This window comes from Loxodonta africana, chromosome 17 (assembly GCF_030014295.1).
Source record: "Loxodonta africana isolate mLoxAfr1 chromosome 17, mLoxAfr1.hap2, whole genome shotgun sequence".
Taxonomy (NCBI): Eukaryota; Metazoa; Chordata; class Mammalia; order Proboscidea; family Elephantidae; genus Loxodonta; species Loxodonta africana.
The window spans coordinates 29,752,011-29,772,908 of record NC_087358.1 but is presented as its reverse complement, the minus strand read 5'-3'; the positions used below and the strand labels follow the sequence as shown (position 1 = coordinate 29,772,908).

Genomic DNA, 20,898 nt, shown 5'->3' with positions numbered 1-20,898 from the left:
TGAATTTTGTTCTACATTTTCTTCCACTCTGTCTGGGACCCTGTATCGTGGTCCCTGCCAGAGCAGTCAGTGGTGGTAACCAGGCACCATCTAGTTGTTCTGGGCTCAGTCTGGTGGAGGATGAGGTAGTTCTGGTCCATTACAACATCTTTATTATACATAAATCTTTCACTAAATATAGTTAATACTTCCCCCACAGCATTAAAATTTTATTCTTACCTTCAGAATATATAATATGGGAATGACATCACAAATCTTTGTCCTATCTGAAGGTGGTTCTACATTGCTATAAAGACATGGACAATTTAAACAAACAAGAATCTCACTTACTTGTTCTGTACTTTCTTTGTTTGTTTTATTTTCCTCATCCTCTTCTTCTTCGGGTTCTACTGGAGCAGGAGTCAGTGATGCCACAAAATGCCAGAGAATATCATGGAGAGAAGTTGTTTGGATGACATTACACAGAAGCCAGTTGAAAGCCTGAATAAATGATGGTCGAAAGAGCTCAAGATGAAAAGAAAATACATCATACGAATTGAAAACATAGGGCTTCTCTTTCTCAGAAACAAAGTCAATCCACGGATTATGTGTTTCAGGAAAGATATTAGGGAAGTCTGACCCTAATTTCAATGAAAGAACGCTGAACTTAGCCAATAATTTTGGTCTTAATTAAAAACAAAACAAAACAAATAAACAATAATAACAGGGAAAAAATATTTCTGAAATGTGACACCAAAATACTTTTTTCAAACTCGCTTTTTATTTAGAAATTTCTTAATACTAATTTACTCAAGTATATTTTCTGCCAATTTGTATTTAGTGTCAACAAAGAATACTTCTCAAGCGTTACACAAGCTACCACTGCTTTAAGTATGGTTGTATTGTTCACATCAATGAAATGGCAAGTTATTTATCACACACATAAATAAGAAGGAAGATTCACCATCTGCAGACCTGTGGTATGCAGCAATTCTGCCATTTCCAGAGACTGGAGACTCAGGCAGAACTTATTTATTATTGGTAAATTTATAACTCAAAAAACCTACTTCTCATTCCTTTTGCATGATTATTCTAAAAAAAAAAAGATTATTCTACTAACCTAAAAATACATTCTAAATGCAGAAAGCTCAGAATTCATACAATAATGCAACACAAAAATAAATTTCTTTAGAATGCTTCAGTATGGAATTCTAAATTCATTTACATCTACAAACTTAGAGTTTGATTTTGAAATTTTTGTGCAAACACTTGATATTTGTCACTGATTAATGCCTCTTAATGTGTCACAACCTTTACTTGGTAGAAAAGAGGCATCATTAAATGGAATCATTACATAATTAGATTAATCAATGAAACAACAATTCCATTAATGTATACATACCTCCATAGCAAACACTCGACAAGCAGATTTCCTTAAGGCCTGTTTCATTGCTATTTCAAGACCTTCTAGATCATGATGCTGTATAACAAAAGCTAAAACTGGCCATTGGAAATTTCGTTCTCCTTTGGAAAGAGAGCTATGGGCTGAGATTAGTCGGGAAAGCTCAGGAGATGGATGTCTCAAGAGAGAAGAACCAACTTCTATTTAAAAAAAAGAAAATCATTAATTTCCATAAATAGTGCATAAGATTAATACATTTAAGATGGAAGAACTAAAACCTTTAAACATTTTGCAGTTCTATTTGGATATTAAAAAATAATAGTACCTAGCTTATTCATTTCAAAGTTTTTTTTTTTTTGCACTTGACACAAATCACAATTATTTCTAATTTTATTGAGGAAGAAAGTGAGGCTAAGAAAGATCAAATATCTTACTCTCCAGAAGTCATACAGGTATTAAGTCGTAGGGGTGGGTTTTGAATCCAGGACTCAATCCGAAGTTTGTATTTTCTAAAACACACTAAAAGCTAAATGACTAATTTTCTCCTTAAATGGAACCTACATCTCCTTGCCATTATTTTTTGGACCGCTTTACAATAAAGGTGTCTCAATAATAGGAGCTCAAAAATATTCATTGAATGATCCCATAAATTGCTGAGAGATGTTTAATAGTATTTTTACTGAAGGTGTGCAAAAGTACATAAGCATCTTCTGATAATTTTTAGGCCAAATCTTCATTTTAGTAAATGGTCTACGTGATAAGCAATCACCATACTATCTTCTTCTCTTGGTTTTTTTACTTTTGAGGTAGAAATCTCCAGCTCCAACATGGAGTTACTGAAGTCAATTGGTTCAGATTACCTAACTTTTTTACTGTTTAAGAGCTACTTATCTCCCCAAAGTTTCATCTATTCAGAGTGGTAGTAGATGCCACTGGGGATGGGGAGATAACTGAGAATACATAATCCACCGGAACTGCTAGTTCACTGACACTTAGTGGAAGGGATAATGTTAGATATCTAACAGGTACAGGTAAGATTTTAAAGGTCAATTTCTATCCTTGCAGAATCAGTGGAGGATCTCTGGGTATCTCTTCCAACCATGATGCAAAATTTCCAAAGGCAAATTTACGAATGCATTTAGTTGAAAGACTGCCTCTCACAATTTCAGAATTAATCCATTTCTTCTTCAAAAATTAGATTTTTAAAAACATCTGCAACTATAACTACTTTCTAATTCTCTTTTTTCTTTTTAGTAGTTGAATCACTCAGTCTTCCATTTTATTTTTATACTTACCAGTGTCTCCACTGTTAACTCTTCTTCTAGGAATGGCCTTAACTCGTGCAGGTAGGATGGAGTGCTGTTTATCATATTCAGAAGCAACAACTGAGTATGATCTTTGGAAGACAGTTCTCTTTGCCAGATCAGTATCGGTTATGGGACTAGTTTCCAAGCTACAGATAGAACAGGAATGATAGATAAACTTGGAAGAAAAAAATAAGAGAAGTGCTCTGTATTTATTTTATAATAGTGTAGTCAAATATGTGAATCTATATTTCATGTGGAAAAACACAAACTCAAAACCAACTTGGCAATTTCTCCTTAAATCAGAATTTGATCTTTTCAAATGCAGTAACGTTTTGGTTGATTTCAGAACTGTATTAAAATTTCTGGTTTTCTTAAATGTACTTTACTTTTTAAATGGAAAAGAAAGAAAATGCACCAAGTGTTCCAAGCTCCCTTTAGAATAAAATGCACGTGGTGGTTGAACGCATGCGTCGCGGTGTTACGGAAAAACAGGAAGCTATTCACATGTGTCGGCAGTTCTACTCTGTCCTATTGGGTCGCTATGAGTCGGAATCGACTCGACAGCACTGGGTTTGGTTTTGGTTTGGATTCGTATGTGTACTGAAGAGAAAGAAAATGGATAGGTACATACAAAAAAAAAATCCAGGAAACAAAGAAACAAACAAGTTGTTTGATTTGGACTCATGGTGACCCCATGTGTATCAGGGTTTGCAATGGCTAATTTTTTGGAAGTAGATCGCCAAGTCTTTCTTCCAAGGTGCCTCCTCTGAGCAGACTTGAACTGCCAACCTTTTGGTTAACAGTTGAGCACATTAACCGTTTACACCACTCAGGACTCTATCTAGAGGCTTTGTTGTTGTTAGGTGCTATCGAGTTCATTTTCGACTCAGAGTGACCCCAAGTGACATAAGGCTTTCTAGGCAATATTCTTTATGAGAGGAGCCCTGGCTGCTAACCAAAAGGTCGGTGGTTTGAACCCACCAGCTACTCCTCAGGAGAAAAGACCTGGCGATCTGCTCCCATAAAGATTTCAGGCTAGGAAAGCCTACGGGGCAGCTCCTCTCTGTCCGACAGGGTTGCTGTGAATCGGAATTGACTTGATGGCAGACAACGACGATAATCTTTACAGGAGAAGACCACCACGTCTTTCTCCTGTGGAGCTGCCGGATGGGTTCAAACTTGCCAACCTTTTGGTTAGCAGCCGAGTGCTTGATCAGGCTAGTTAAGGAGAAATCCTCTTACAGTCACCTCTGGGAGGCAAGGCTCTGTCTAGTTCAAGAACACAAGTAGATCAGAGTTCCAGAGAATGCAGCTCTTGGTATTTAGGAGTAAACATGCTAAATCTGTATTTTCAAATATTCAGTCCTTTCTTATACAGCTTCTCCCTCAGAGAACTAAACTACTGTGTGTATTTTGTATGGGAATCCTCTTCCTTGGGAAGAAACAGTACACTTGACCACCATCTTCAGAAGGATAAACCATGACCAAGTGACTAGGTACAATCAGAGAGAAAAGGATGAAGGAGCATGTTGCTTAGGCCTCTTATTTGCCTCTGAGTAAAAGGAGTCTTTAGAACTGGACAGGGTGAGTCTGGCGCCAAATTAAGTTCTCAATACTAAATCAAGTGGATGTTAATGGAAGGGTTTCTTAACCTAAACTCCCGGGACTCATGTGGATGGGCTTTCCAGAAGTACATTGCCAGGCCTTTCTTCCTAGCCTGTCTGAGTCTGGAAGCTCTCTTGAAACCTGTTCACCATCATAACAATACACAAGCTTCCACTGAGAGACGGGTGGGGGCTGCGGCTGAAGTGCACTGGCTGGGAATCAGACCCGAGTCTTCTGCATGTTGTTAGGTGCCATCAAGTTGGTTCCAACTCATAGCAACTCTATAGAGAGTTCTACCACTGAACTACTATTGCCCATGTTTATAACAGTATAATATTAACACAGCAGCTTATCCAAATAAGCACGTTCTATCTTCCTTTAGCAACAACTCTCCAATGACGACACTTACACAAAAATTTCGGCCTGAAATCTCGATGTCATCTTAAACTTATCTTTTCCATTAACCAGTTAGTCAAAAAGTCAAGCTGATTTTTTTCCCTACAAAATATCTTCTTTATTTAAATCTTTCCTCACAACCATTCCCAACATAATCTATAATTCCACATATGTAGCTGAAATCTTCCACTAAGTTTATCAGCTTCTCAATAGACACTGACAGAATATCTTTGCACTTTTTCATGCAATTCTTTTAAATAGTCTTAGTGGTTCCCTATTTTCTTCTGCATTATATTTAGGAGATTGTGTTCAGTTTTTAAGGAGCACTTAATTCTGATACCACCATGCTTAAGCAGGAGTACATACGTATGCTTTTTCTTACTGCTCTAACACTTAGCAGAGCCGACTCAATATCCTCTTCGAGACAGGATGTTTAAGAGAGCTTCTAGAGCATTCTTTTCTAGTTTAAAAAGTCTTTCTTTACCAAACACTGGCCATTCAACAAAGAGGAGAGAACTAAAATACCTTGGAGGCATAGACTTCATATTGCTCTCTGGCTCTTCAAAGACATTAGGACTTGCATCAGGAGTTACTGATATGTACGGGGCAGGAACAGATGTTGAACGGAGATACCTCATTTCATCCTGGAATAGGTTGTCATCTTGATAGCCCACAAAATTTTCATGATGATGCCTGCATTAAATGAAGCCCAGTAATTTAAAATATGATGGCAATACAGAGCCTCTCCATTATTAATTTCTTTCCTAAAAATAAAACCAGCACATGTAAATCTATAATTATAGGTGAAGTATTAAATAATCATAGATGAAGGTAGGTAGAAATAAAAGGCTGATAATTTTATACATACCCACCCAGTGCTGTCGAGTCGATTCTGACTCATAGGGACCCTATAGGACAGAGTAGAACTGCTCCATAGAGTTTCCAAGGAGCGCCTGGCGGATTCAAACTGCTGACCCTTTGGTTAGCAGCTGTAGCACTTAACCACTACGCCACCAGGGCTTCCCATTTTACACATAGATGTTCCAAATATCTCAAACATTTCAAATTCAAAACTGAACTCATTTTCTTCTTCTGAGAATCGTTCCATCTTCCAGTATTTTGGTGAGTGATCCAAGTGCTGAAACTAACATCACTCAGCATAGAAGTACGCTTAGCTCTCAACCATCACTAGTCACTCAGCCTGTGAGTACTAGGTTTCCTCTCACAACCATGCTCTCCTTTCATTCTCTATCATCACTGCCTTGATTAAGCTGTGTATCATGTCTTGCCTGGACTACTGAAATACAAGCTGTCACCTATTTTTATAGTTACATATATGAGCCAAGGGTGAGAAAGATCAGACTTATGAAATGTCCCATGGATAAGGGAAATGTCCATTCCTGCAGAACTAAAAAAATAAAATCTCTAACCATGCTTCGTCAGGATTTTTTAAAATATGTTTTATAATTCATTTTTTTTTTTTTTTTTCAAATTAGACTTTGTTAACCTAAGTCCACCGAGTGGTCTGATTAAAGCTAAAGATTGTTCCATCTGGCATACCTGATGATTTCTACCTCAGTCTCAAATGATTTAGTTCCACATTTTCATTTTTTTCTCATTTCCTTTATTGAAATAGTAAGTATAAAATTAAAAAAATTACACAACTGTGCTATACATACAGGGTACCACTGTTGGTTGGCAAGTCACATATTATGGTTTGAATTGTGTCCCCCCAAAATATGTGTTGTAAATCTTACTCCCTGTACCTGTGGTTATAATCCCATTTGGAATGGGTTTCCTTGTTATTTTAATGAGACCATTTTAGTGTAAAGTATGTCTTAAATCATTCTTTTTTGAGATATCAAAGTGATTAAATAAGTAAGTGAGCAAGCAGAAACTGGGAAAGAGAAATGGCAAGCCACATGGAGATTGCCCAGGAGCAGAAGCTCAAAAGAGGTAAGGACCTTCCTCCAGAGAGAGAAAGAAAGCCTTCCCCTAGAGCCTGCACTCTGAATTTGGACTTCTAGACTCCTAACTGTGAGAAAATAAATTTCTGTTTGTTAAAGCCACCCATTTACGGTATTTGTTATAGCAGCACTAGATAACAAAGACAGCATGCAAGCAGGTGATATCTAGACATCTTCATTTGTAAGTTGATGGAAAAAATCTGAATTTGGTATATGAAAGGCTATATGAAAGCATAGGCTGCACAACCCATGTCCGATACAGGAAAGTTGTATGCTATTTACAGGCTTCTCCTTCTTCACTTAGGCCCTTTTACCCAGTTTCCACATTACTAACACAGTGATCTTCTAAATGCAAAGCAGTTCATGTATTTCTCTGCTTAAAATTCTTTGACCATTTCCTCTGCCTGTGGGATATAATCCAATCTTGGCATGGCCTGCAGGGGCCCACATTACCTGGCCTGGGTAACCATTTCCAGCTGTCTTTCACATATTTTTTACAGTGATCAATACTTTAACAAGCCTACATTTCCTCAAATGTATAATATTACTTCATTTGTTTCTTCACACATGCCGTTTACTCTGTCAGGAATCCCCCATTTGCCTGATGAATTTTCACTTATCCTTCAAAACTGTGCTAAACTGTCAGATCCTATGGAAAACTTCCCCTGATTTCCTTGGGAAGATTCAGGTGCACCCCACATATTACTTTAACAGCATCCTATACATGCTTCTATGGCAGTGCTCTTGAAATGGTATTTTAAATGTTTCATTTACTTCCCACCAGAGTATAAGCACAACAAAGCTATGATTTTATTATAGTCATCTTGGTATCTTTAGGGTCTAACACAATGCTGGTGCCCAGTTAGTGTTCATTAAATGCTAACACAATGAATAATTTTAAAAAATGAAAAACTTCTATAGGAAATATATCAGTATCTTTCAACTTTAGTATTTCTCACTATTGACACACTAAAGACAGCCTACCAAAAAGTAAAAGACAGCTAAAGCTTTCCTTTCTACGCTATATCTTGTATTAATAATAAAATTGACAAAGTATTTACATGGGTTTTTAATATTTACTATCATAAAGTATGTACCCAATCATATGAGGGACAAAGCAACTCAGAAAATAAATTCCTGAAACCTTCTTTATTATACACAATATCTTATGTAATATTTGTATTTAGAGCAAATACTAAACTACCCCATGGTATGGTATTAGTTAATCAACAGAAGCTATTAATCCAAATGTGATTTAAAAACCAAACAAAAGCAAAAAAAGCTTTTATTACCTATCTAATGTCTGTAGGTAGAGACAAGGCATTTTAACAGGAAGGTCTTCGGAGATGCCCTCTTTCACACTGGGAAGCTGAGACTGGAACGGCTTTGCAGGATGGTAACACAGAATGCTGGGCTCTGCTGCACTACTCAGGGACAGCAGGAAGAGTGCATTAGCTCTAATCACCTGGTGTGCCTCCAGAGTGGGCAAGGCGCGAGGAGTCTTGACTTGCATTGGCTTTCTCCTAGATTGTTTGACCTGGCAAAGAAAGATGTGAATTTGTAGTAATCTTTTCCAACATTAGATTTAAAATTTTAATTTCTTAAGCTAAGTATTTTGGGTTTCTAATAAAAATTACTTAACATTTGTAGAACTACTTTAAAATAATGACAGTGATTACCGAAAGCAACACGCACTTCGTGCTTCTCCTGAACTGACTGCAAATATTTTATATTGAACACAAACTACATTTCTTTTTTTTTCCTAGAAAAATGAGAAATCTTCCTAGTAAAGTCTATCTTTTAAAAAGAGTAAATCATCTGGGTATGTTAATGTGTCTATTCATCAAAATTTTTTGTTAGGAGTGTCACTAGTGTGAATGATAACGGAGTTGCCATAAGTCCTACAAAATAATTAGAAATTAAGAAAATAAAGAGGAGGGAAAAAGGTGCCAAAAAAAAAAAAAGAAGAGTTATGAGAGAGAAAAGTTAAGAGGGAAAGATACTGATATGTGCAGAGCAGTGGACGATTAACCACAAAGAATTATACAATAATATTTGTCACTGAGACATATGTGCCATAGGTAGCTGCCTTCTATTGTCCCAAGATATAATTTATTTTTGTAATAAAAACTGCTGACCTAGTACAAACATTAAAAATTGTATTTTGTTTCTGTTATGAAAACTTATCTTTAATATCAATTATGTAGAGCTTCTCTGATGTAATGACATGATAATAAAAAGATTTTTACAAGGTTTATTCATATCATTAATAGTACAGCCCAGAACAGAATAAAAATACCTTCTCCCTTGCTGCAGCTTGCTTTTCTCGGAGGTATTTTTCTCTACAGCGATCACACACCAGATACCAAGTGCTTCCTCCTATGCCACCATCACCACAGTTGCCAGCCCATCCTCCACAAAAATGTCCAATGCTATTGTAACCTTGTCCACCAGCGTATCGGCCACAACCTTGAACAATGACAAAAATAACTAATTCTTTAAGTGTCCTTAACAGGGTAATCCTACTATTTATACATTGACAGGTTTACCTTCTTGAAGTAAACAAAATATAGAAGAAAATATCTTGATGGATTTTTTTCCCCCAGAAAAACATTATGCTCGACCAAAAAGCGTTCAATTAAACAATGTCCGAAATATTAGTAATAACTTTATTTCTATACAGCAGGTTAAAAGAAATATACAATGTAGCCACATTCAGGTTTACTTAAGTATGCTAGTAAAACTGGAAAAAAATAATAGGTATAAAAATATTCTGTAAGAAGTGTATAATTTAAGGAATCACATATTTTATAAAAGGTTTCAGGGGTAACATGCAGAAAACCAAAATATTTTTACAAAACTCATATGAGATAAATTTTAGCATACTAATCAGTATTAATTAATGCTATAGAAATCCTTATATTTATTGAAAATGCAGTCTTTTGATGAAACAAAATAGTTTATATCATTTCCACTGAAAAATACCCAAAGAAATCAAAAGCATCTGATTTGATTTGCAACTTTGAACAGGGAAACACTAAATCAAAGGAGACCTGATATTGGGATCTGCCCTAGTGTGTGCATGCCATTATTTCTATTGTGTGAGACACCTTAATAGTATCCTTTGAGTAATATACAAAATATTAAAAAAAAAACAATACCTCAAAATGTGATACATTAAAATGAAATAGCAATAAATTGCCTCACTAATCAAACTATTTTTCACAAAACCTATATTGATAATGTACTTAAAAAATTACATTGTAAGGCACTAGGTAGTCTGGGCATGTCATCAGGAGGTACCAGTCCTTGGACAACAACATCATGTTTGGTAAAGCAGAGGGTCAGCGAAAAAGAGGAATACTCTCAACGAGGTGATTGACATAGTGGCTGCAATGACGGGCTTAAACATAACAACAATGGTGAGGACGGTGCAGGACTGGGCAGTATTTCGTTCTGTTGTACATATGGGTTGGAACCGATCTAACGGCACCTAACAACAACATTGTACACATTCTAGGGAAAAGTTTCCCTATACTTTAACACAATTCATAGAACAGCTCAAGTTAAAAACGACCTAATTCATTAAAAAAAACCACAAAAAAGGAGTTCTTATATATTTTCAAAACTATAGTTTACCTGGGTGTGCTTGTCTCATGTGATAGGTCACTGGGTAGGGATGTGATTCTCCACACAGCTCACAGATGGTGTCCTTCTCTGGTCCTCCAATGGCGAGCTGGGCCATCTCACCAAACAAATTACCCCGGGGCCGAACTTCTGCCTTTTCTTTTTTCTTTTTTTCCTTTTTGGCCTTTTTATTCTCTTTCTCACACTCTTTCTTTTTAAGGACTGCACAGGAACCAGGACTTGGAAAAATCATATTCTGGGAAGCAGCTTTGATAGTAGCCAAAGAGATGTCTTCCCAAAAAGCCACTAAATGTTGCAGAGTTAAGGGAAGAGGCGATTTAGACTTCATTGTGTGATGCATGGACATTTCAAAAGTGGCTTCAGCTTTCCCGTCCTCACACTTCTCATGCAGAGGTGGTTCCTTTAGCATAGACAACACCTTATTTTTGTTGATGCTACCCATTTTAGATATATCTGGTCCATGAGGTGCAATATTAAACATATTAAGAGCAGATGATATTTCCAGTGAGTGTCTATTTTTTAACTTGGTTTCCTTTTCCTCTGTAGGCTGTTGGCTATTTAAACTACTCCTTATGGGAGCATGTTCTTTGGAAAGTTCAGGATTAAATTTTAGGAAGGAAGAACATGCCATGGCGTCATGTACTATGCCCTCATGCCAAAGGAAAGAGGCAAAGACTGCTCGGGCACACTCAGCCACAGAGGGGGACATGGCTTGCTTGGCTGGCTCTAAAGGTTTGGATCCATCTCCTTTGAAAAGAAAGCTAGATTTTTCCTTTTTGGGTCTGGTGTGCCTATTAGCACACTTTCGACTTACTTTGGGGGAAGCTCTCATTTCCTGTTCATCTTTCAGTGGCGCTTTTCCTATGCTGAAATGAACTTTATTTGAGCCTTCATCCACACTCTTAAATTCACTGCTTTCATCACAGGTACTATCTGTTAGACTATTTGTTTTCAAAGTACTTGAAGTGCAGACTTCAACCACCTCGCTGTGAAGGTTTTCTTGTACCACATGAGGAGAGGGAGCTCTATTTTCGGATCCAGGGGACCCTTTAGGATCCTTTGGTACTGATTTTGGTTTTGGTGATGTTGATCGTCCCCTCAACGGTTCTGTCAAGGGCATTTTCTTCTTGCGGAGGGTATCTGGATCAAGCGTGTAAGAGTCTGATTTGGAACGTTCCCTAGGAGGATCAAGTTTTGTCTTAACAGGAGCAGTGCTTTTTTGAGGTAGATTTTTATCATGTGGTGAGGAGGAGCGTGGAGAACTAGCACCAGATGGGCTAGGCCTACTGGTTGGGACAGTCTTTGGCTTAGGAGATGATGACCGAGAACCTGGTCCTGGGGATTCGGCTCTGAGGCTAGAAGACATCCTCCCATCAGATTTTAGTGTCTGCAAGGTGTTATGGTTGGGGGACAATGACCTACTATGAGAATCTGACCTCAGCTTTGCAGCGTCAGATTTTAACATGAGGGATTCACTAGCAGATAAACCTTCTGTACCCCGTGGCTTCTTCTGATCAGTAGCAGTCCGGCTCATACGTCCGTCAGGCTTAAGTGATCTGCTGTGTTTAGAGGACAGTTCTGATTTTCCAGATGTAGAGACTGGTCTGGAAGATGCTGAGACATTTCCTCGCTCACCTGTATGGTTCATTTCATAGTGAAACATGTTAATAAAATTATATTTTCTGGCTAATTTAGCAATTAAATACTTAAATGAAAACATAGCTAACAAATCCACATTGTCACAGGCAAAAATAAATAAAAGAAAAAAAAAGGGAACTATTTCTCATAAAATTTCTAACATCACTATACAACTGTTACCACCAAATCTGTTTTCAGGGATGCAGAAACAGGCTGAGCAAATAGTATATATGCACCAGCATGAATTTTCAGTGAACTCTGAACCTTAGCCCCTGTACAATAAGCAATAAGAGTTTAAAAATTCAGTCAGTAACTAGAGAGAAAAAAATATAACTTTGGAAAGCAGAAATTAGAGCGAAATTTCCAGCATAGTGAACTCACATATTTAGGGTAATAATGCAGGTTTCGTTGAATTAAAGAACTGAATTTAAACATATATAAATTTATCAGTTTCAAGTATTACACAAATAAATGCAATTAGGTTAATAAAGAGCTGCTTAGGAGACAATCTTTTTTAACGAAACCTTTTTTTAACGATTGGATTAGAACAATTTACAATTAGCAAATGAATGCCTTAAAGCTATTATTTAACCATGTGTAATTCAGGTGTTCTATTATTTATAAACAGGTTGTAGTCCAAGAGGTCATTTAGTTCATTAAGTAGATGTTTAGAACTCAGAACTTGTGCCCCCTTGGGAACAAAAGAAAGAATAGGATCCTAAGGATTAGTAGTACTAGTCTGAAATATGGTCTCTTGGAAAAGGGAGTCTGGAGAAAGAAACACAGGATAAAAAGAATAATAATCTCCCCCTTTCCTAGGCAAAGCACCAGGTATTTCTAAGTTGGTAATCGTTTGGTTTGGGCTTTGCAGGCCTCATTCAGTGGCTCTCCTTCCTACCCATTTATGCCTCCCACTGATGCACCAGTGCCAGGCCATCTTTGTCCTCCACTAAGTGTTACGACCTTCAAGATTACCTTTCCCTACTAAAGTCTTATCTTTTTGCTCGCGTAAGTGTGCACACACACATGCACACCTGTGCACATGTATGTGTGCAAGTATTCCCCGCTGTTTGAAAGTTCGCTTTATGCCACTTCATTTTTATGGAAGGCCTACATTAGTACCTGTTTTCACTAACTGAAATAGATTTGAAGCGGATTTTTGCTGCTTGTATGAAAAATGCAGTGAGCCTTTAAAGGGGAAGCGTGCTCGCCCAGCAGTAAGAGTGGCATTGCCAAGCTCCTTCCTGGCACCTACACTCAAGAGTCTCAGCATCAAGTCGTCACAGCTCTGAACTGTGCCTGTGTCTGTGCTTTATATCAATTTATTCTGAGCATCCATTAGCAAGATGTGTCCTAAGGTACCAGAAAAGCTTACGAGAGGTCTTAAGCGTTTTTTTGTATTATTCGGAATGATTTGTAGGTTATTTTTTGGGTCTGGGAATGCGCAAAGATTTTTCCCATATAAACTGATGCTAATTGTTTCTTTGCTTTACAACATTTTGGCTTTCACATGTTTTCTTTCAAAGGTTTCATAGGAACGTTGTACTTTCACATAGCAGGAGAAACCTGTATCTAGATATCTGTTCAGGACAATACTGCCTCAGAACCCACTCTCCTAATTTAAGGTTGATGAGACTAGTAGGTATTTTGTCTGTTACTCTTCACTGATATAATGTCAAGAATAACTTCCCCCCCAAAAACAAACCCACTGCCGCTGAGTCAATTTCAACTCATAATGACCCTACAGAACAGAGTCGAACTGCCCCGTAGGGTTTCCAAGGCTGTAAGCTTTACGCAAGGAGACTGCCACATCTTTCCCCCGTGGGGTGGCTGGTCGGTTTGAACTGCCAGCTTTCTGGTTAGCAGCCAAGTGCTTAACCGCTGCACCACCAGGGCTTCTTCCATGTCAAGAATAGGCCCTGAAATACCATAGGTGCTTAACACATTTCGTTGAATGAATACATGAATTCCTACTCTCTTTTAAATTTTTTTCTTTTGCTATTTCCAAATATTCATTTCCCCCTCAATTATGACTCCGAAGGCCACAAAGCAGATGCGACAGTTGTTGCTGTATGAGAGTTAGTTAGATTTTTGCAAGTTGAGCAATACTGTAGTAAAATAAAGGGGTATGGCACATAGCCTATTTAGGGCACAGAAGTGAACTGAATCATTTATTTTAATTGCAACATGCCAGTGTTTAGAAAAATGAATAAAAGTAACCACAGAGAGCATAACAATGCTCTTCAGTTTCTTGCAGTGCTTTGTTATTCTCTCAGGACTATCACTTGTCATATCCCGGCTCTGTGTTTAATATAAGAAACTGGGCAAAATGTGACAAAAACTGGTGAAAAAAATCGTAACGCAGAAAAAATTCTAGATATTGACGTTGTTTTGGTAGAGCACAAAGGGAAGTTACAATCTTGAGAAATAAATGCTCTTAGACTGCCCAAATGCAGTTTAAGAAACCGCTACCCATCTCATTTCATTAATCTAGTAATAAACAGAGATTTTGTCAACAAATAAATTATATTTGAAAGAATTAAACATCAGCTTAGTCCTTGCCTAGCACTAATTTTGAGTGTGTGATATCTGACGTATTTGTTTGTTTGTTTGTTTGTTATTAATCTGATAGCTGGAAAGATTTTTATTGCCTTCGCCATCACATTTATTTCAAAAGTTGAACCATATATAATGGCGAATTTAGACACATAAGTAGTAAATCTTCCATATCTGGCACCCCTATCTCCAAAAGGGCCTTGATTCATAGGCCGAAAGAGGTTTGCTCTTTAACTGATAAAGGAGGCAGCTTGTTTCAGGCTTGCTAACATAAGGGGAAAGGTTCCTGACAAAGGCTGTCAACTTGTCTCAGCTGTTTCAAATGTGTGACTCGCACACCTGTTGCCTGCAAAGGGGCTGTGAACATATGCTGATGCCATATCTAATCCTAGTAGGGCACCCACTTGCAATGGTCTTTAACCTTTCCTCATAACGAGAATAGCTTCTGTAGTTGGCTGAACAACAGAATCTGCCAAATCTGAGGAATACCACTAGTCATGTGGTACAAAAAAATGTTTGTTGTAGAGAGAGGGTTAGAATGCATATAGAATGCATAGGCATTTGTATACCTATCTCTATATCTCTAGTAGTGGAGAATATTTTCTTAAGATCTATAAGGAGTGATAGTTGGAGGCCAAGCATTTAAATAATGGCAGAATTATTTCTTCCTGAGACGTGTTTCTCAAATTATAGTAAAATCCTTTACTTTTCCAAAATATATTCCATATTTTTTAAAAAAGAGTATGTTAAGCTTGCTAAATGAGACAAGCTCATATGCTAACTAATTTATGTTTATTGTCTTCATTTGGGTTCCAAAAGTTTTGAGGCATGCAGTAAATATAAATATTACTAAAATAGTCATGTTATAGTTGTATAAAGCATCAACAAACATAAACAAACACTTATTAAAAATCTTTAGAACATATATAATGTTTTCACATTCATCACTTAGTTTAATATATTTATACTATGTAAGTTTAAGTGAAAATGAACAAAACATTCTTTAACCACAAAGGTATCCTGAAGAAATAATAACATAGGACAGGGTAGAAATTTAGTACATAGAAATAAGTCGGTAAACATGTTGCTAAATGACCTGCACGCTTTTTTCATACTAAAATTGTAAGTTAACAGATTATACACATAATACCATGTTACATTATTATATAAGATAAAGATATTCTATAATATGATATGCCATAATACACAATATGTATCAGGCCACACAATACTATATGCTATGGATAATACTATATGCTACACAGGTCAGGTTATATAATAATATTTACTATACCATAGTATTATATTAGTATCAGTGTCAACTGTACAAAGGAGAAATGTAAAGCTTTTTTTCTAAGAAAAAGGAAAATTAGTACCTACTTGAAAAACTCATGCAGTATTTTAGTCATTGCTTCAAAACTTCTTTGTAATAAGTTTTTCTTAAAATATGGAATTTAAGAAGCTTAATCAATATTACTTTAACACGAAAATATTTTAGTAGGCATCTATAACATTCTAAAAGACCAAAAGTATACTTTAAAATTATGTGAAATTTTATAATTGTAAGTTTAAACATTTTTAAGTTTAAAGTATTAAAACTCTCTGAGTGTTAAGAACATACTCTAAGATTCATGCCAGACAAGACAGGTAGTTTACATATATGTGCCCTGATAACTAAGTTAAGCTAAAGAAACTTTAACTTAAGTAGGAAAGTGCTTATCAAAAACTAAAATAGTAAAATTATTTTTATATTCCATAAAACGAGTTAAACTGTCACACAGTATACCACAGTATATATTCTTACGGATCGCAAGGTGACTTATACCTAAAATACATATTGTCTCGTTTTGATAATAATGATTTAAAAAGCCTCAACAAGCCCACTGCCGTCGAGTTGATTCCAACTCACAGCGACCTTACAGGACAGAGTAGAACCGACCCCTAGGGTTTCCAAGGAGCACCTGGTGGGTTCGAACTGCTGACCTTGTGATTAGCAGCCGCAGCTCTTAACCACTACACCACCAGAGTTTCCAAAAAGCTCCAAAGTAGGCATTTTTTTCTTTTTATATACCTATTTTAATTTTTAAGATCTCATATAGGTTTGAAAATTAAATCAGAATAATATTTAACCTACAGATATAATAGACATACATATCAAATTAGGATATCTATACTATAATATCAAATAGACACATATTTATAAAGAAATAAAATTACAAATTTTAATTAAAAAAAATGGAATGGAATGAAAATGGCTGAGGCGAACTACAACGTCTTTATTGAAACCTCTGATGGTAATTCAAAAGCGACCCATCCACGAGTGCATGTATACCCACCCTTCAGTTTGTGAGACAGAGATGAGATAGCAGAGGCAGGCCCAGCTACACCATAATTTTTGTAAATGCGCTCACGAGAAGCAAGGTTGCGAGATGGAGGTTCTATAGTAGAAAACATTGGCAAAGAAGCAGCACAGATTCAATGGAAAAAAAAAATTGGCAGAGACACAAGCAAAAACAAAGCATTTCAAATGGTATGTAACTATTAACTGTTATTAAAAATAGTTTATATTCTGCTGAATTTTTCAACAAATTTAAATTTCTCTAAAATTAAAACTGAAAACAGGTCAAATTAATTTAGATTAATAATGATAGCTCCAAATATTAACTTATAAGTTATGGCTCATAGCTTTGATAAACCAAGTTTGAACATTTCTTTTTAAACTAATATTTCTTTAGCTCAGTTATTTTTAATTTGGTGTCCATTTACTTATAAAGACTTATAAGTAAATTATTATTTTCTGTAAATAGTGAGAGATAAAGAAATGTTACTTACAGTTTAACCTACTGTCACCTGGTTTTCTGTATGGACCCATGACTATGAATTTTCCATTATGTATCTCAGAACGGACCCAAGTTAACATGTATTGTTGGCTACTTTTCTGAGTCCATCTTCAGTGAAAAATGTTAGTGCTAATCCCAATATTTAGAGTTTGTTTTGTAGATGTTATTATTGAGATATATTTTATTTATAAAAAGTTTGAAACATGAAGCAAAAGAAAATTTACAAGGCACTGCAAAATGTTAGACATGTTAATGATTTACCATGCAAAGAAGGAAAGAATTTGAAATGAAAGAATTTATCTTTTGCTCAAAGGATTAATGGAATCTTTAAAGTATATTTTTAAAAGTAGTAAGCTAAAAAAAGATTTCTATTTGAAACTGAAAAAAAATCCATTTTATTTAAAATTTTAACTCATGGCAATGAAAATAAAAGTAACCTGATGAGCTAAAATAAATTCAATTAATAAGGATATAACTTTACTGAAAAAAAAAAAAAAAAAAAAAAACCAAAAACTGGATACACAACAATTTACTCTTTTTCTCAAAACAGAAGAAGTAATAGTTGACTGATTCATTATTATGGCCAAGATGAAAGATAAGCCAATCACAGACCAAGAAGTTACTGAGTATCGTCTGTGTGTCAGAAATTGTTCTTGGCATTGGGATACAATTAACAAAGTTCCTGCTTCTATGGAGCTTATGGCCAGGTGAAAGGAGAGAAGGAATGAACAAGTAAATATATACAGCACTGTATCAGGTGGTGAAAAAATTTCAATCATACTCCATGACGGAAAGAGACCACCTCGGGAGTGAGCCCTAGAAGAGGGCTGAGGCCAGAGCCCTGGGGCCGTTGTAGGAATACAGAATCTAAACGGGTGCAGAAAGAAGACTGGAACTGAACAGCTGGCAAGGTGCTGGAGAGAATCCTACAGGCAAATGAAGAAGGTCCTTCCAATATTGTTGACAGATCAAGTAAAATGAGATCTTTGAAAAATGACAATTGGACTTAGTAAGGCAAAAGTCAGTGACTGCTAGAGCGGTTTCTGTGGATGAGGGCGAGCCTGAACGGTGGGTTCAAGACAGAACGGGAGGAGTGGATATACACAGCTACATACACACATTTCATAAAACAATCTTAATCTAAATTAAAAAATATTTACATTTAAAAAATTTTTGAGCTTATTTTTTTACACAGGTCTGTGAAACCCAGAAGGTGTTCAGGCACTGCAAAGGATATCCTATGTTATTTAAATTTTATATAATACAAAGTCTGTATCGCTGAAAACATCAGTTAGGATGGTAAAATATTTCTCTTCTTCAAGATCAGAACCAGAAAAGTGCCAGTTTCTATTTAGATGAGTTAATTCAAGGGGAATTTAGTGGTCGAGTCTCTTGGCTTGGTCGCTAAAACCTGTAAAGGCTGGGTTTAGCAGGAGGACGTAGGAGCAGGAAAGCAAGAAATCAGAAGGATACTCTCTTAGTTTGAAGCATCAAAGACATAAATGTGATGAAAAACTGCAAGGACACTTGGATAAGATATTACAGGTTAAGGACAGACTTCTGGAAAAGGTTTTAAAGCCAAAAAGGCCTTGAAGTCTTTTCAATATGCTACAAGGCCTCCAGAGACTGGATTCCTTGCTATGACTCACAGTGAATAAGAAGAAACTTTATTTTTTTAAAAATTAAAAAAAAAAAAAAAAAGTTATCGTTAACTGACTAAAGAAAATGTGCTGTGACTGGTGATAATACTTGTTCTAGGCATAATTTTTACAAAATTTGTTCCTATTTAATCATACTTCAATAAATTACAGTTAACATTTAAGATTTATATTTTTCAGTTTAGAAAAGGAAAGCAATCTATAAGAGATACACTGATACATACGCACGAAACAAAAAGAGTTGCTCAACTTTTAGACAATTAGATGGGGAATAATCAGGCTTTTTTTTTTTAACCCCATTATGTAGAAAAGACAATCAGTTAATTAAGTTCTTTTCTGTAAAATCCTGATCCTTTTCTTTTGGTACCATATAGTTAACGAAACGGTATAATATTAAAAATAATGAAAAAAAAGGATTTTTCTCAAGTGCACATTTGAAGTATTATTTGTTCAGCATAAAATTTCTCCTTACTAACAAAATGGTTCTTAGCATCTCATTTATTCTTTGTTTTCTGACCTTTGGATCCTAAATATCAAGTACCCCTGGTCACAGAAACTTCATACTTCACTGTAAAATATACTTTAAAAATCAGTACCTTAGGTACTGATGATAATAAAACAGTATGGTGTCTCTTTTTAATAAGAAAAACATTCTCATTTCAGTTTAACAGAAGGAAAAATTGTGGTTTTGCTGTGAATACCAGAACACTAACCTTGTCATTGGGACCATAAATTAGAAGAATTAAGATACCTATCACCATCTGGTGTCAGCATACAAAACTGCAGGTTCGGGGATTTAAAAAGTGGCATACACTCTTTTTGAATGTTGAGTCAGTAATTAAGCAGTGATCAAACATGCTAAATTTTACAACTAAATATTAGTAATATACCATAATATACCATAGGCATATAATAATAACAGGGATGACTTTTCATAAATTCTGATACAAACTCTCACAAGCATTGCACTTCAAAAATGTCACAGTTATGTGAAATTAAACTCATGTTACAGCTACTATTTTATAAGGGTAAGTTTTAGCATGAAATTCAAATAGCATCTGTTGTTTTCCTGTAATGTACTATCATCAAGCTATGACGTTACAGAGGGATTTTGCTAAGTTACTGGTAGGCAATGTTAAAAGAATCTTATAAACAAGACATTAGGCAGGGCAATGTAATAGAAATACATTATATTCAAGAGCTTAGGTATCTAATTGGGCTACATTTACCACCATCAACAATACTCAGAGAAGAGGAAGTAAAATTGAAAGGATTTTTTTTTTATTTCAAAGAACATTCCACTGGGATACTATAATAACAGGCAGAAGTAATATTCAGCACATATTTTTGCTTCTCTCTCTTTTTTTTTTTTTTTTTGTCCAGTTCTCAAATTTGAGGAGATAGTATAGGAATTATAAATTTTACAGTCTTAGTAAAACTGCTATACGCGATCCCAACACAGAAATGTGAAAGTGCCTGAGAGGAAGTTTTATGTATGTCCGTAACAATGTTTACATTTCACTACAACATTTAGGCAGTAAATAGATAAATCTAAGTAAGTTATAATTCAGATATTCTGGAATGCTTCAATTATTTATTTTAGAAAAGATAAAAATCTAGTTTACTGGTCCTTGTGGAGGCAATATATAAATGATACTTTCAACCTGCCCAAAAGATGTGAGCAAGCAAACAATAAACAGGTAAAAAAATAAGTATAATTATAATTCTCCTTTCTTCTATCAGTGTTTCAGGAGATTTAAAATACAGTGACAGTGTTATTTATCATGTTCTCTTAGTTATGGCTCTTGTCTGAATCAGCAGCTTTAGAAGCAATGTTGCTGCACAATCTATGTAATCAGTAGAAGAGTTATCAGTACCTGTAGTCAAACCATCAGAAGGAAG

The 20,898-nt window shown here is 35.7% G+C and overlaps 1 protein-coding gene across 15 annotated transcripts in view; it reads right to left on the bottom strand.

Moving 5' to 3' along the window:
* The window catches only part of MYCBP2 (MYC binding protein 2), a 287,598-nt gene that overhangs the window by 41,340 nt on the left and 225,360 nt on the right, over nt 1-20,898 (bottom strand). For all 15 annotated transcript variants that reach the window (XM_064270017.1, XM_064270009.1, XM_064270015.1 and 12 more), the window contains 7 exons: nt 10,296-11,939; nt 8,956-9,125; nt 7,949-8,193; nt 5,215-5,382; nt 2,677-2,834; nt 1,382-1,581; nt 331-480 (listed from right to left, as the gene is read on the bottom strand). In XM_064270017.1, coding sequence (XP_064126087.1) covers nt 331-480; nt 1,382-1,581; nt 2,677-2,834; nt 5,215-5,382; nt 7,949-8,193; nt 8,956-9,125; nt 10,296-11,939 — 2,735 coding nt within the window. The remainder of the gene's footprint in view (nt 1-330; nt 481-1,381; nt 1,582-2,676; nt 2,835-5,214; nt 5,383-7,948; nt 8,194-8,955; nt 9,126-10,295; nt 11,940-20,898) is intronic.